The sequence below is a fragment of the Bos grunniens genome, chromosome 17, assembly GCF_055505025.1.
Source record: "Bos grunniens cultivar Pamir isolate PY7600 chromosome 17, Bosgru_T2T1.0, whole genome shotgun sequence".
NCBI classification, from domain to species: domain Eukaryota; kingdom Metazoa; phylum Chordata; class Mammalia; order Artiodactyla; family Bovidae; genus Bos; species Bos grunniens.
This window is the reverse complement of record NC_141181.1, coordinates 54,858,134-54,875,160: the sequence shown is the minus strand read 5'-3', so window position 1 is coordinate 54,875,160 and position 17,027 is coordinate 54,858,134. Positions and strand designations below refer to the sequence as shown.

The following is a 17,027-nucleotide window of genomic DNA, read 5'->3' as shown; positions in this document are numbered from 1 at the left end:
GGAGGGAGCGAGGAAAGAAGGAAAGATGCCGTCTGAGGCTTGAGTCTTCATTAAGCTACTGAATTCGGATTTGTGTGAATATTTCATTACAGAGCACTTTGCCATACAATTTTCAATAATAAACCACGTTATCAAATACTTTAGTGACATAATTGTTACAGGTCGAAATGGTCACAAAGTTTAATAGTCCATTCTTTATAGGCCTGAACTGGTTCAATTGCGACCTGAAACTGCAGAAACTGCCAAAATAACGGCAGACTAATTCTCAGAGGTCAAGGTCTGTCTGCCTGACAGTGTAAGAGGCAAGGCCTCCGGGGAAGTAAGTTGACAGTCCAGTATGTTCAAGGGAAGAAAGAGGTCACGCAAGGGTCAAGGGAAAAAAGAGGAACCCCCCCTTGGGGTTCCTCCTGTTGCTGCCATTTCCATCACTCCCACCTCATCCCTGTGGTCACCCCAGATGCCATCACCTCCACTCCACCTTCACTGTCCGATTCACCATCACTGCCTCCGTCACCATGACCACCCCCACTGCCATCGGTGAGACCACCCACTCACTTCACCCTGGTCCCCCCCCAGCTCCCCGCTCCAGCAGGTCACAAATCCCACGAGATTGTCTTTCCCTCAGCAGCTCCTCTGTTTCCCAGGACACCCAGAACTCCCTGCCCCCTCCCCCCGCAGTGAGCACATGGGGTTGGGGTGGGCACCTCAGGTCTCCAGTCTGAAGCTGTTTGATGGGCACAGTGGATGTCACCCTAACCCAGCTGCCTGGAGGAGGCGTCCCTAGAGATCCTCCTGCAACTTGGCTGTCAGAGGCTGGATGTTTTATTTATTGAGCCTCTGTTCTGGGTGTACCCTGGCAAGAGCAATTCCCAGAACTAGAAACACAAAAGCTTTAAAAAACATTACTACTTATTTTTTGCCATCTAGGCATTAGCAGTTTGGTTCAAGAGATGCTGAGAAGCAGTGAACTTCCAAGTTAAGAGAAAGACCAGTGGTGACCAAGGGTCAGTCAGTGAGCTGCACGGAGGCTTTAGGAGGACAGGCACAGCCCTGGACTGGAAGGAGGGGCTCCAGTGAGAGGAGCCGGCCCCCAGCAGGCCTCCTGAGAGGGCGCTGGAGCTGCTGTGGGCAACTGGCCTCCCATCCTTGACACCCAGGTGTTAACAGCCCTTAGAGATGGAAGGAAGGTCCCTGTTCAGGTCTCATGGTTTCTTGCTTCTTCCGTCGGTCCACAGGTTATCATCATCTGCCTGGTCGTCCTGGATGCCCTCCTGGTGCTCGCAGAGCTCGTTTTGGACCTGAAGATCATCGAGCCCGACAAGAATAACTATGCCCCCAAGGTAGTGTGTCCACAGCCCTTTAACATGGTTCACTCTTGTTACCTGCACTGAGGGTGGGCAGAGGCGGGCAGCACCCGCAGAGAATCAACCAGGGCTTCTCTGAGAGTAGTTTGATGGGGTGCTTTCAGTCAAAGAGTAGAGCACATGTCTTCCTTTTTTGGTTGTAGATATGAGTTCCCTACAAGCAGGATACCTCAGGTCATTTGATGGCTTGCAGGCTTGCATCTTGAGCTGTCCAAGACACTGAGCTGGAGTCTGTCACTGATTCTCAAACCAAGAGAAGGGTTCCTTCCCGTTCCCCAGAGGGCGGGCTGTTTGTCCTCCTGTCAACATGCTGACGTGGTCCCTGTGCTGGAGCCACTGGGGGGACACGCCCACCATTCATTCCCTGATTCACAGTTACCGCCTGGCCCATCCCAGACAGTCATCCAGAGGGCAGTGGGTGCATTCTGTGACCCTATCACCGGTAACTGGGAGGAGGCCAGGGGCTAAAAAACATCTCCCCACACCCTTTGAAAAAAAATTCAGTGGACTGTGCATAAGTGTCTTTTCAACCAGCAAAAGGACAGGAAGAAAACATTAAACCGCCTTCCTACTCGTGGCCCCTTTGACCAAGGCAGTCGTTAATGTTCTCTTCTGTGACACTTGAGTCCTCCCATAGATGGATAATCTTTTCTCTCCCTCTACTGTTTAATAGCATCAGTAACTTACCACCTATGCTCAATGTCTTGTGCCTTTTTTCTTTACTTTTTATTATGAAAAATGGCAAACATACATTTTTCTGTATTTGCTTTCTTTATATACATACCCACAAACATGCCCATATATTTTTGACCATTTTAAAGTCAGACATCGTGACACTTCATCCCTGAGTACTTCAACAATGCCTAAGAATGAGGTTTTTCTCCTATAGAACCATAATAGCATTATTACACCTAAAAAAGTTATAATTCCATAATATCTAATAACCAGTTTTCATTCAAATTTCCTCGTTCATAGTGCTTTTTTTTGCAAACTAGATTTCTGACATTATATTTGAGCTCTTTTAAAGTTAAAGTCGCTCAGTTGTGTCCAACTTTTTGTGCCCCAAGGACAATACAGTCCATGGAATTCTCCAGGCCAGAATACTGGAGTGGGTAGCCTTTCCCTTCTCCAGGGGATCTTCCCAACCCAGGGATCAAACCCAGGTCCCCTGCATTGCAGGTGGATTCTTTACCATCTGAACCACCCTGTTCCTTTATTCTGTTTCCCGTACAACACAGGTTAGGTCAAGAGGCTTAAAAAGCAAGAGTTCCTCAAGGGTGGGCTATTTTTATTTTTAAATCTCATGGCACCTTGGGCCAGGGACCCACTATTAGTCTGCTGGATCACTTGATTCAGGTTGTAAATGCTGAGCTGTTGCACTGTCCAGGGGCACTTTTCCCTTTGCAGTTGTATATAATCCACATGGTGACACTTCAACATCATACAAACTTCTTCCCCAGTTAGCATCCACTGATGATCATTGCGTGAGTCTGTGAACACACTGGCTTGCAAACCAGTGATTTCTAATCATACCTTTCCTTCTACATCGACTAGTCAGTATCCTTTTATCAGTTCAGTTCAGTTGCTCAGTGTTGTCTGACTCTGCAACCCCATGGACTGCAGCACGCCAGGCTTCCCTGTCCATCACCAACTCCCAGAGTTTACTCAAACTCTGTCCATTGAGTCAGTGATGCCATCCAACCATCTCATCCTCTGTGTCCCCTTCTCCTCCTGCCTTCAACCTTTCCCAGCATCAGGGCCTTTTCAAATGAGTTCAGCTTCAGCATCAGTCCTTCCAGTGAACACTCAGGACTGATCTCCTTTAGGGTGGACTGGTTGGATCTCCTTGCAGTCCAAGAGACTCTCAAGAGTCTTCTCCAACACCACAGTTCAAAAGCATCAATTCTTTGGCGCTCAGCTTTCTTTATAGTCCAACTCTCACATCCATACATGACTACTGGAAAAACCATAGCTTTGACTAGATAGACCTTTGTTGGCAAAGTAATGTCTCTGCTTTTTAATATATTGTCTATGTTGGTCATAGCTTTTCTTCCAAGGAGTAAGCATCTTTTAATTTCATGGCCGCAGTCACCATCTGCAGTGATTTTGGAGCCCCCCAAAATAAGGTCTGCCACTGTTTCCATTGTTTCCCCATCTATTTGCCATGCAGTGATGGGATCAGATGCCATGATCTTAGTTTTCTGAATGTTGAGCTTTAAGCCAACTTTTTCACTCTCCTCTTTCACTTTCATCAAGAGGCTCTTTAGTTCTTCGCTTTCTGCCATAAGGGTGGTGTCATCTGCATATCTGAGGTTATTGATATTTCTCCTAGCAATCTTGATTCCAGCTTGTGCTTCATCCAGCCTGGCATTTCTCATGATGTACTCTGCATATAAGTTGAATAAGCAGGGTGACAAAACACAGCCTTGACGTACTCCTTTCCCGATTTGGAACCAGTCTGTTGTTCCATGTCAGGTTCTAACTGTTGCTTCTTGACCTGAATACAGATTTCTCAGGAGGCAGGTCAGGTGGTCTTGTATTCCCACCTCTTCAAGAATTTTCCACAGTTTGTTGTGATCCACACAGTCAAAGGCTTTAGCATAGTCAATAAAGCAGATGTTTTTCTGGAACTCTCATGCTTTTTTGATGATCCAGTGGATGTTGGCAATTTGATCTCTGGTTCCTCTGTCTTTTCTAAATCCAGCTTGAACATCTGGAAATTCACGGTCCGTGTACTGTTGAAGCCTGGCTTGGAGAATTTGAGCATTACTTTACTAGCGTGTGAGATGAGTGCAATTATGCAGTAGTTTGAGCATTCTTTGGCATTGCCTTTCTTAGTGTGTATCACAAAAACACAGTCATTCTTTTCAGTGTTCAGTTTCAAATGGTCCCAGATTTGGTCACTGTGAGCCTCTTTGGGCCAGGATGATGTCTCAGCTCTCTTCATACTTTCCCTGCCCCAGAATGGAAATGGTTACTTTAGTGAAGACTAGTATTTATGAATCTAGATCTGGGAACTCTCTTCATTTATCACCCACCTTGGTGATCATTTCTAGTAAATACTTATGGGTCAGCCTTGGTCTTTTGAACAACTATGAAGTACTCCACGGGGAGGTACTGTAATGCTTTTAAAAGGACCCTGGTCTAATGAACATTTCTGTTGTTCTACAAATAATGAAGAAAATCGTCTGTTCTGCAAATGGTGCTGCAGTAAATATCCTTACTGTCTTTGTGCACATGTGAACTTAGCTGTATGATAAATGCCTAGCAGTGGAGCTGCTGGGCCAAAGGGGATGGTGGATGTTTTCAGTTGTGCCATTGCCCCATTGCCCTTCAGGGAGCAGTGTCTGTGCTGTTCCCAGCTACAGTCGGAGCCCAAAACCAGTGCCTGGTGCTGGCAGGAATGCGGGATTGGTGAAGGGAATGGATTCCCTCTGGTGACTGGGCAGGTTCATTCAAAGCTGGCTCATCTGTGTGAACCAGCTCAGCCCGTGATCAGCCTGCGTCTACTCTCATGTGTCTCCTTGTCCCCTTCAGGTGTTCCACTACATGAGCCTTGCCATCCTAACCTTTTTTATGATGGAGATTTTCTTTAAAATATTTGTCTTCCGCTTGGAGTTCTTTCACCACAAGTTTGAAATCCTGGACACCATCGTGGTGGTCATTTCCTTCATCCTCGACCTCGTCCTCCTGTTCCGGGAGCATCAATTCGAGGCTCTAGGACTGCTGATCCTGCTCCGGCTGTGGCGGGTGGCCCGGATCATCAATGGTATGTCCCCTGCACTCCTGAGCCGGGAAGCTGGGGGTGGGAGGTGGGGGGTAGGACAGTGGGTAGAGCCTGGAAGGGGCGCAGAGCCCCCAGTCCTTCTCCTGGCAGCCAAGAGAAACATGAAATGGTCTGCTTTGGTGTCCCACTGCTGCCTCTGTGGTTACAGACTGACACCAGCACATGTGCTCTGAGAGGAAGGGCCCTTCTCCTTTCGGCTCTATTTTCATGATTAAAGATGTTAATAAAAAGGGTGATAGACCAGTCCCTGATCTGTTGCCGAAGTACTTTTGCTTCTCGCGAGGTGTTTCCTGAAGAGTGTTTTATCAAACCCCATCCCACCCTGGGAGGGGAACCATCAGGGAGGGGAGCAAGGAAGCTGAGAAACACAGTACATTAGATTCTGCCAGCTTGGAGAAAATCACAACACGAGTGAGCACGATGAAGGCTCTGAGAACCGTAGCTGTTTTCCAAGTTGACACTTTGGGAGGAAGTAACACCCATCAGCCTGCTGTAGACTCTGGCTCTGGAGAACACGCTGGGGGAAACACCGCTTTCCCGGATTTTAGGCACAGGTCCTGTTCCTCACACACTCCCTGCTGGTGTGGGGAGCCTCTGTTTCAGAGCAGCTGTTTGTATTGTGATTTTATGTGGACTCAGTGACCAGTCAGTGGTTCAGCCGTCAGTGAACACCTGTCCGTGGACCTGCCGTGTCAGAATCACCCTCAGCGCTCTAAGTGGCGAGTCTGGTGCAGAGGAGCCCAGGCGGGGTGTCTGTTCGAGAAGCACTCCCAGGTGATCGGTGTCCAGCAGGTTGGGAATCTGTGGCCTAGGGCCCAAGCTGATGGGCTATGGGTGGTTGTCAGGAGACCAAGTGAGCAACAGTGAGGCCTGCTAGAGGCGGGCCCGTCCCCTGCCAGGCGCAGTGAGTCCCAAGGCTCCTTCTGTGTTGGGTGCCACCCGGCAGGGTAAGGGCCTGTGCAGCGGCTCTGTCGGGCACGTGGGCTTTGGAACCTGCTGGTTCAGACCTAGTGATTTAGAGTAAAGCCTATTAAGAACATTTATTTGGGTTCTGTCAAAGGAAATAAGCTTTTCAGATAATGTGGAAGATGTTAATGCCAACTGATTTTTTTCGGACAGAAACATACTGTGTACAAAGGTTATGTGAGGTACCTAGACTGTGACAGACTATAAATGACTCATGAACCAGCTACTACCCAGTACTCTTCACATCACACTATTGTGAGAAGTATTCATTTTGTCTAAAAAAAAAATGGCTGCAAGGCGTAGGAGCACTTGCTACTGCCCATTATTACACTGCTGTCAGATTTCAGCGTGACAGAACATAGGCTAAACCAGACTCGGTGGGACAGCCAGGAACACTGTGAACCAGGAATGGCTGCTTCCAGACCTAGTGGGCACCACACACATGGGTGACGGTCCAGACTCGGTCACTCACACTTGGAAGGGGGCAGAATAGCCCCACTGCAGCACAGGCTTTGAGGCCTCATCCCCACTGTGGTGTGGGCATTGGGGAGCTCTGTCCCCGCTGTGGTGTGGGCATCGGGGAGCCCTGCCCCAAACAGGGTTCAGGTTAGTGCCTGACAATTAAACTGGCCACAGCCCTGGAGGCAGAAAGTGGGGAGAGTGACAGCCCCAAGCTTGAGCATTTCCAGACTTGTACTTAGTGCCTCCTGAGCAAGTGCTGCTAAGTAGCAGAAATGTTATGAACAAGGTCCCTTAAGGAGCTTAACCCTCATCTGGTCAGTGATTATTTTTAAGGATTTCTCACACCAGGCAAGCCGCAGAAGTATGTCTCAGCTAGGTACTGAGTAGCTCAGAAATGAAAAACCTGACCCTCCTAGTTATGATGCCTTTAAGCTATGATTGTTTTACTTGTCACTGCTCTTCCCAACTGTATACATGTATAAGGAATGCAGGGTTTTTTCCCAAGTGGTTAAATCAGAAACTGGTATCATGGAGACCCTCACCATTATTTTTCAGGGATAATTATCTCAGTTAAGACACGTTCAGAACGGCAACTGTTAAGGTTAAAACAGATAAACATACAACTGGCCACCAAGATCCAGCACCTTGAATTCAGCTGCTCTGAGAAGGTAAGAAGGCGCTTGGGAAAACACCCCGTTTACAGATTGTTCCCTCCCAGCCAGGCCTCTGCTCTCGTGGGGCCGTTAGCCCAGAGCCCCACTCCCCTGGGAAAGGCCTTCCTTGTCCTTCCAGATTCAGCCCAGGCACTGCTCCGCCCTGCAGCTCCGCCAGGAACCCCCTCTTCCAGTGTCTCCTCTCCGCTGTCACTGCTGGGCCCCGACTGAGTGATTTCCATTAGAAGCGTGGTTTTCATTCAGCTCTGGGGCCCAGTATGTGCCTGGGGCTCACTGCATGACTGCCAAGTGCCTGGGGAGGCTCAGAAGGTAAATTCGGTTATTTGTCTGCTTTTGTAATAACAGGAACAAGAAATTGAGAGACTTAACAAGCTATTGAGACAGCATGGACTTCTCGGGGAAGTGAACTAGATGCACGCCTTCTCCAGCTCAAAGGGAAGACCTGCCTCATGGGCTTGTGACAAGGAAGACAGCCGCCCCTCTGGGGCCATGTCGGGGAGAGATTTGGTTTGATGGCTTTGCCTCACTGCTGCCGGCTCGGATTCTGGGGGACACAGCCTTTTAAAGGCTCTATTTCTTCCTTGGTGTGACTGAGAATGTCCCACCCCACACTGTGTAACAAATGTATCATAAACTATATTTTCCTCATGTTGAACACTTTACTCTTGCTTGAAAATGAACAAGCTGGACAATTACTAGCAGTTTTCACTTTTCACATGTATATTGAGGGATTAGTACATCCTTTCATATGAGCACTCTGAAAAACAAAAAAGAAAGCTATTTTAGCTATCAACACATTCTAGAAGTCTTTTACATGTCCAAGCTGTTCTAAATAGCTAACCACAATTTCCCCCAAGGAGGCCATTCTCAAGTACCCAGCCCCCTCCTCTGCATCCTCCAGCTTTTAGCTGGCTCCACCTAGTTCTGCCACCTGACAACATTTTCCTCAGTTACTGTACAATTAATGTATAAAATAAACTCTCTCCTTCCCTAGGGCCCTCCTACTAGATCCTTTCCCGCTTCAACTGCTTGGAATCACTTGGTGGCATCCCAGACCAGCCCACTAACTGGAGAGCAAGCTAGCTCCGGTGCCTGGCGCAGAAGTGGCAATTAGAGCCAAGACTCCACTGTAATTAACATGACATTTGGGGGAAGATCCCCTTGTGAGGCCTTGTCCTCTACTTGCATGATTTTAAACAATTTGCTATTTTTATACTCATTTCAGCAGGACCTGAAAAAGAAGAAAATCCGAACTAAAAATAATATTTTTATAATAATTCATTTTTTTTTTTTAAATAACTCACTTTTAAAGCAGGGGATGAATAAACTGGATAAACCCTCAATGCCTGCACTACCTGAAGGCCTGTCCTCGTGTCTTCTCAAAAGTGCAACTTAGTTTCCACATATGACCTATGTGTTGAGGGTACTGGAACTGGCTAAGACCAGACGATGCCCCCTTCTAATGTCAGACCAAGTAGAATGACATTCCAGAAGGGAGACAAGAGGAGGGAAGTGAGAGGAGAGGAAGTGTGCTGGTCTGGGGGCAATCTCAAGGGTTATAATAAAGTGGAATGTCTCCGAGGGACTGTGGGCCCCACACGTGCTGAATTTTGCAGATACGGTATAGTTTCCTTATTTAACAACTTACATCAAACAAATGGGAAGAAGAAATTAAAGGGCAGCCTGGCGTTGATGGTTGGCCGAGCTCTGAAGCCTGCCTCTGCAGGTGCAGACACATCCACAAAAGTAACCGCAGTGGAAATAAGAATCGTCCTTTCATTTCCTGAGTTGGTCTGTAATACAAAATCAGAATAATGCAAGCCCTGCCCTCCAGTGTGTTATCAGGATAACAAAGATGGGACGGCTTCCATGCCCTTCCTCACCCAGTAGCTGTCATTCATGAATCTGATAGGTACATGGAGGGCTCATCAGTCACTACGTCAGAGGAGAGGGACAGTTTTCACTCAGGTTGTCCCTCACACACTGATGTCATTCATAACTCAATTCTGACAAGAATTTTAAAGATCAAATCTAAACAAGAATGCAAATGTGAACAAAACCATTTTGTTCAGTGGAGGTTTTTCCTCTAAGTAAATGGTGACTGCTAAATTGTTTTAAGAATTCAGATTGTTTAATTATTATTTTTTACAAAATAATAAATTTCACCTATCACAGTTGAGTTTTGTCTGGCCTTGTGTCTTGTATCTTTAAAATTAGGCCTACCTCAGGAAAGGAAGATGAAATTAGCCTTGCAGTTACATTGACTATTTTGGCCTGTGGGTTCAATAAGGATCCGTATTTAGTCCACTTCACTTCTACCGTCAAAGCCACTGGGAGCTGGCAGGAATCCTGTACAATAATATGCCATTAGTCAATTTGAGTATTATACAACCTTAAGTCAAACTTAATCTGCAGTTCAGAGTTTTAATTATAAAATGTTTCCCATATTACAAAATGTTCTGAACAAGAGAATGAATAGACTCTAGAAGTTCAGATAAAAACAGCTTAGAAGCAGCATGTATTTTAAAAGTACTCAATGCTCCAAAAAAATTTTAACACCTAAAGCATAATTTTTCCAGCCCTTCCTGTTTCTAAAGAGACCAGCCTTACCTGGGAGTTGTACCCCCAACTATGGAGCCTCCAGGGCCCTGACAGGTCTAACTGCACCCACCCATTTACATCTACCTCAGAGATTCTTTAGGAAAGCAGTTGGCATGGGGGGAGGAGGAAAGGGAATACAGTATTTTTAATAGTCAGGAATTAAACCTCACTGCATATCATGTTAAAATGTACTTAGAGGAAATTCTCGTCCTTTCTTTTCGCTTATCTGATTTCATTGGTTGGCAATTAAGATGTTACCTTGGGGTATACAGGTGCTGTCTTAAGTTTTCAAAGAAGTTAACTCTCTCAGTCGAGGGCACTGGTGCCACAGTGGAGCTGCCCAGTTCAGGCCTGGACACTGGAAGCTGGGCCTGAGACCTCTGCCCCAGGAGCTTTGTTTGCTCAGCCCTAAGGGGAACATGGGTGAAGGGGGCCTTCCAGACCTCTTTCCTGTCTTTACAGTTTCTTCAGTTGGCAAATGTGATCATGTTAAAGCTGCCCGATGGGGAGATGGAATTCCACTGGAGTATTCTAATTTTTGTGTATGTATGTGTGAAATTTTTCCACAATGAAAAGTTTTTAAAAATACATTTCTTTGGGGCATGCAAAGCTAGCATACCTGCTAAATTTGGTGCCGGCTGAAAAGGCAAGGGTGGAATTCCTTGGCTTAGCACTGTCTCTCAAGAAATTTGCAGGCTCAAAAATCCTTGCGAATATCCTGTCATTAGGAGAAGATGCAACACGAAGCTGGTGTCAACTGAGCCCAGCAGATGCCCTCGTGTCGGCTCTGCCTAGAAGGCTGGGATGAAACCCGCTCCAGGCCCTCTAAGCTCCTGACTGGCACAGACCCCGGCAGTGCTTGTGTCCATGCTGCTGCCTATCCCGCCACAACTTATGTCTTCCCTTCTAAGGGAGAAGTAACAACTGGACATCTTAACCCATCTGCAAGAAGCTAGGAGCAATCTGCCTGGTTCACAGAGGCGGCAGAGCTGAGCCAAGACTTAGCTGAACCGCAGGAACTGAGTAATCACGGATCTCTACTGGGGACTCAGTGGGGAGGGTGGGATCGGAGCTAGTGAACTAGTCCTCACCTCACTGTCCCCATGCTATAAATGTGCTAAGCAGATAATGAGAGACCTGAAGAAACAGTGACAAGAAAAAGCTGGGCAATTAAAGGATAAAGATGGAGAGCACGCCTCCGCTGACGGGGCCGGCCCACACTCTGACTGCTGAGACAAAAGAAAAAGGTGGGCAGAAGAACCACATGTGATCTGGAACCTATTTGTAGGATGTCAATTTCCATTAAACTCTTCTGGGAACTTTAGAATTGAAAGCTCTCATGGGTGGAGTGCTTTTATAGACCAGGGAACAATGGATGGGACAGCTCTGCAGATGGGAGGAAGTCTTACTGAAACAGAACACTTCATCTATCATATCATGATACCTAGAGAAGACCTTGCACAACACCAACAAGGAACAGGATGGTGACTGGTAGTGGTCCCCATTTATAGAGTGACCACTAGGCACGATTAATATTACCCGATTTTAACTCTCAACAAGCCCTGAGGGCAGTAATACAGCTATGAGGAAAAAGAGGCTCAAACCCGTAAAATTGCTGGCTGAATCACTGCTAACTAGGGGCAAAATCAGTATTCAAGATCCAGGCCCATCTGACAACAAAGTCCGAACTCCCACCCACAGCCACCCACCCCCTCAACGGGTGCCCCCTGCCTCGCCACTGCCTCTGCCTCCCCACAGTGAGAGGGGCAGGTGCACGCCGGAGACCACTAGCAAGTGGCCTTCAGCTTCTCCCGCGTTACCTTCACATGGGACGTCTGGGTGATGAAATAGATGGGCACCCAGTCCAGCACATCCTGGGCCTGGGAATTTCCAAAAGGGGCCACGTAGTCTGGGAAGCCCTGACCCTTTAGCAGGCTCTTCATCTTCTGCGCCACCAGCCGACATGTGAGAGCTTTGGTCAGTCTTTTGGCAAGGAGAATGAGGTCAAATGAGGTGATTGTTCAAACCTACAGTTTTTTCTTTTCTTAATAAATGTCAAGGTCATGTTTAATTATGACATTTCTCTAGAACACACAAAGTACTAAAAATAAGAAACAAGGACATCTGTCTCAAGGTATTAGCCATCTTTATGTTACATCTGCCAAATACCTCACTTTAATACAGTTGCTGCTGCTACTGCTAAGTCGCTTCAGTCGTGTCTGACTCTGTGCGACCCCATAGATGGCAGCCCACCAGGCTCCCCCGTCCCTGGGATTCTCCAGGCAGGAACACTGGAGTGGGCTGCCATTTCCTTCTCCAATGCATGAAAGTGAAAAGTGAAAGTGAAGTCGCTCAGTCGTGTCCGACTCTTATCGACCCCATGGACTGCAGCCCACCAGGCTCCTCCGTCCATGGGATTTTCCAGGCAAGAGTACTGGAGTGAGGTGCTATTGCCTTCTCCGTAATACAGTGTTAGTACCCATAATATCTCTGATTATAGAATATTGTACCTGCAGTGTTTTTTATTTTTACATTCCTCAACAATACACATATTCTATTTTCTCACTCTCCAAAAAGGGGATTATTTGAAATTAAAGTGTCTCTCACTTTGTGAAATTTTGGTTAGCCAGGGAGATGAATCCAAAACAAAGTCTCCCAAACTATATTCCATGGAGAAGCTCTGTACAAGAAGGGTTCCATGGCCAAACATTTGAGAAATATTACTTACCCATGTCCCCACTGAAGTACACTGACATTACTAAAGACTCTGAGAAGTGCTTACTTAGTAAGGAATCATGTTTTGAACTTTAATTTGGTGTTTCCCAAAATATTAAACCACAGACTTACCCTTGCTGACATTATGGGAATGTATCCCACAGAACCTCCTTTCAGAAATGCTAGTCTAACACGATCAGAATAATGTAAATGGTGAATTTTGGTCTAACCAAAATGATGATGTAGATACCCTGGGGAGATCTAAGGATGGGAAGCAAGTGGCCTGTCGGGTAGGGACCAAGAGAGAAAGAGCCAAATCCTCACCTCCCATAGTGGGAACTCAAATAAACAAAGTCGTAAGAAAATAAACAAGGATCTGCTGTACAGCAAAGGGAACTACATTCAGTGTGCTGTAATAACCTATAATGGAAAAGAATCTGAAAAGAATATAACTGAATAACTTTGCTATACACCTGAAACATTATAAATCAACTTTATACCTAATAAAAAAAATAAAAAACAAAAGTCATAAAACAAAAAAAATCAAGAAGCAGCACTATATATGGGTTATTTAAAGATCTGGGGACCAATTTTCAAAAACTCAACCATAAGAGTTGAAAGTGATTGCCTCTGGGACTCTGGGATAGGGAAAATGAAGGTAAGAAGTGCTGTCTTAAAAAAAAAAAAAAGTGCTGTCTTTAGAACAAGCCACACAGAGCTGTTCAACATGTTTGACAATAAAAAGATAAATAAAACATACAAAGCCTTGATATTTTTACTCTGCCATATCTGATAAGCAAAAAGGGTTTTAACAATTTCCCCTTGAATCATGACCACTAATAATATGCTAATGAGCTTATCAGCTGATGCAGAGGTTTGATTAAAATGGGAAGTGCTAGGTAACTAACAAGGACCTACTGTATAGCACAGGGAATTCTAATCAATACTCTGTAATGACCTATATGGGAAAATTAAAAAGAGGGGATATATGTATAATGACTCACTTTGCTGTATACCTGAAACTAACACAACATTGTAAATTAACTATACTCCAATAAAAATTATATATACATAAAGTGGGAGTACAGTGGGAGAACACAGGGAAAACAATGGGAAGAGTAAGAGTGTTTTTGTTTTTTTTGATCAATGAAAATAGGCTCCAACAGAAGCAAGTTACTCTCTTACCTGAGTTTACAGCCAGACTGCATGTTGTAACCAAATAATACTGGGGCCCGGATCCCCTCTGCTGCTAAGCAGTCTTGCTCAGTTGTACTACGAAGAAGAGTAAGTTGTCCATATCTATTTGTGGTCTGAATGATCCCAGACATTCACAGAAGGTTAAGGGAGTTGCCCGGTACTGAAGCAGCAGATTCTTAGGAGATGGTGTCACGTGTGTGACATGAGATTTGAGTGAGACCCAAATATCCCTTCTCTAGGCCGTGGGGATTTTGATAATTATTTCCCAGGAGAAGGAAAAATAGTTGTAACTGTTTTCCTTGATTAGGAGAGCCTCAGAAGAAAAATTCTCAAAAACTGGCCCTTCAAAATTAATTCCACATTTTCAAAACCACTAATTTAACAGTCTCGGTTTAAGTGTAAAATCAAATACCTCTAAACGTCTGTCAACCCTTCTGTCTGAAGGCTTTAACTGTAAGACACTGCCAGTCCCCTGGGCCACGCTGTCCCACCCCATCAGGCTCCACACAGCCCTGCCTGCTGTGCAGGCCAAGCCCCCCAAAGGCAGCTCTGGCCGAGACCAGCCTCTCCAGCCCTCAGGACCCTCAGCAATCAGGAGAAGTGCAGCCCACACACATGGACAGGGAAATGAAGCTTTTCTACAGAGCCAAAAAGGATATCCCTTCTGCGGCTGAAATCCAGCAACTAACGGGAGCCCCACCACATAACCAGGGTTTCCACTGAGAGGAACTGGCTTTGCGTTTTGCTGAAAGACAGTGCAGAAATGCCCCCAAGCAATTCTCATTTTAATAAGGAAATGGCAGAGGGAAAATGAAATGGTTTTCATAATGAAATCTGGGATTACCAACCAATGAAAGAATTTCTCCCCCTACTCAGAACTATAAATATATCTGCGGAGTGTAGGAGTACATCATGCTGTATAAGAACAAGCTCACAGGGAGGAGAAGCTTATTCCCAAGTGGAAAAGACACAAGGACTCTGGCTGGATTTTGTGACAAGCTTCCACAGGCTACATGTGAGCCCTTTGTTCCGAACAAATGGTTGTAGTAATACTTCTAATTTGAGATTTTTTTCCCACTAATTCATGATTTCTTTATACTTGGCAATTATTGATACTTATATGAAAATTTATCAAGCTTACCTGAATAAAATAAATTTCAAACTTTTGCTGGAGTGGAACCATTGCACTGCTCACTGCTCCCAGAAGAAGAAAGAGATCAGCTTTTATTACCTCACCTGCATCTGTATATGTGAGGCTGTACGTCACCTAAAAACAAAAGGATACTTCAGATACATCTGTTCCCAATATGTTTCTGTAGCTGTATTAATAACTCACATTAAGAAAATATACATCTAGGAGGCTATCCCCTCCCACTTCTCATGCAGAGAGAGAAGCGTGTGTCTCCTGTCCAACCGGATTATGGGAGGTATTAGCTCAGCATAAGCCCCCACTGACAGGGGCATCTGAGCCTTTCTGTGCCCAATCACAGAAGGTACAAGTCAGCTGGCCTGAGCAGAATATAAGCAGCCTATCTCTGCAGATAAATGTGTTAAAACAACAGCAGTAGCAACAAATTATGATGTATGCTTATAAGTTACAAGGTTTGTGGAGAAAACCACATGTGATTACTTCAGGGACAAAGAAGTGACCTCTGATGAGACAGAATAAAGGCAAGCAGGAGGCCAAGACAAGAAAAGCAATACCATCGGATGGGCCAGAGGGTGGCCAGTTACCCCTCAGGACCACACCTGGCTTGAGCAGGCCACAGACAGTGAACTTTCAAAGCCAAACTGGGTGCCTACCTCAAGAACGACGTTAGTGCAGATTTTAATATGCCCCGCCTCAACAACACCCTGCTTTGATACCCGCAGTATTTCCGTGTCTTCCAGTCGGGTTAGTGTTTTATTTAGAGACCGAATGACAACGGACTGAACCATGATAGGGACCTGCAAAGTAAAGTCCTGGGTTACCAAACACACACCTGAACAGAGGAAGTGAATGGGTAAAAATAGTGTAAAACTTGAAACACACCTCCACAGATACACTGCCAAGGAGGGAAAAGCAAGCTATAGAACAATACGCATACTAGAATTCCACACTTGCAAAAACACAAATATTTATTTATATGTAAATACAGGCACACATTCACATAGAAAATATCTGAGATGGATATAACCAAAATGTTAAGTGATTACCCCTGAAAATGTTCACACAAAAACATGCACACAAATGTTCACAGCAGCATTCATAATAGCTCCAAAATGAAAATAACCCAAATGTCCATCAACTGATGAATGAATAAATAAAAGGTGGTCTAGCCCTACAAAAGGATATTGTCCATAAAAAGAATCATCCATAAAAAGGAACGAAGCACTGACACATGCAACAAGGGAGATGAATCCTGAGAACACGGTGCTAAGTGAAAGAAGCCAGATACAAAGGACCACGTACTATATGATCCCATTTGCATGAAATGTCCAGAGTAGGCAAGTCCAGAGAGACAGAAAGTATATACAGTGGTTGCCAGGGGCTGGGGGAGAAGGCTGGGGTAGAATGAAGCGTGATAGCTAATGAGCACAGGGTTTCTTTTTGGGGTGGTGAGAATGTTCTGGAATTAGATAATGGTGATGACTGCATAACCTTGCGAATATACCAAAACCCATTAAATTGTACACTTTAAATTGTAAGTTTTATGGTAAGTGAATTATATCCCAAACACACACACACACACCTCCCATGATGCCATCAAAGACACACATACACTCTCACCTCCAACCACAGCTCCTACTGATAGATACACTTGCTCTCTACACGCACATGCACATTCCTCACAGAGTCCTGGAATCCATCCTCCTAAACCCCCACCACGTCTCTGAATATGTGCTTGACCCAGTTTATACACAACTTCTACACACACCCTTATACACACACGTACTCGTGGTGGGATCATGAGGAAGAAAAACACAAACAAATTTTTTTAAGCAGAATCAAGAAACCCTGGTTAGATCAACGCTACTAAAGGACATTTTTTACTTATGGCCATCGCCAGTGGAGTGATGGAGCACCAAGCAATCCTTTCAATGGCTTGAACCTCTAGATATTTTGGCCTCTTTGTATCATGAGACAAGTCTGACGTTTGCTCTAAATCTCTGCTCTTAGAAACCACTGTTTAGGAGGGAACTTGCATCTCTTTGTTTATAGTGCTTTGAACTTTGCCCTCAACCATGTACTATGCTGATTATAATTCAAAATTACTAAGT

The 17,027-nt window shown here is 45.3% G+C and overlaps 2 protein-coding genes across 27 annotated transcripts in view; one reads left to right on the top strand and one right to left on the bottom strand.

The window, feature by feature from the left end:
* Nucleotides 1–9,432, top strand: part of HVCN1 (hydrogen voltage gated channel 1) — a 34,854-nt gene extending 25,422 nt beyond the window's left edge. For 5 of the 9 annotated variants that reach the window (XM_086347731.1, XM_086347732.1, XM_086347730.1 and 2 more), the window contains 2 exons: nt 1,236–1,340; nt 4,902–5,395. In XM_086347731.1, coding sequence (XP_086203857.1) covers nt 1,236–1,340; nt 4,902–5,324 — 528 coding nt within the window. In that variant the 3' untranslated portion in view covers nt 5,325–5,395. Of the gene's footprint in view, nt 1–1,235; nt 1,341–4,901; nt 5,396–7,134; nt 7,248–7,598 lie in introns of those variants that run through there. The other 4 variants (XM_086347736.1, XM_086347735.1, XM_086347737.1 and 1 more) reach the window with 1 other exon arrangement.
* The window catches only part of TCTN1 (tectonic family member 1), a 32,694-nt gene continuing 18,298 nt past the window's right edge, over nt 2,632–17,027 (bottom strand). For 3 of the 18 annotated variants that reach the window (XM_086347722.1, XM_086347723.1, XM_086347715.1), the window contains 8 exons: nt 15,570–15,713; nt 14,908–15,033; nt 14,426–14,511; nt 13,755–13,895; nt 11,675–11,837; nt 9,477–9,602; nt 8,902–9,046; nt 7,893–8,010 (listed from right to left, as the gene is read on the bottom strand). In XM_086347722.1, the coding sequence (XP_086203848.1) occupies nt 8,903–9,046; nt 9,477–9,602; nt 11,675–11,837; nt 13,755–13,895; nt 14,426–14,511; nt 14,908–15,033; nt 15,570–15,713 (930 nt within the window). In that variant the 3' untranslated portion in view covers nt 7,893–8,010; nt 8,902. Of the gene's footprint in view, nt 6,159–7,892; nt 8,485–8,513; nt 9,047–9,476; nt 9,603–10,473; nt 10,573–11,674; nt 11,838–13,754; nt 13,896–14,425; nt 14,512–14,907; nt 15,034–15,569; nt 15,714–17,027 lie in introns of those variants that run through there. The other 15 variants (XM_086347726.1, XM_086347725.1, XM_086347720.1 and 12 more) reach the window with 12 other exon arrangements.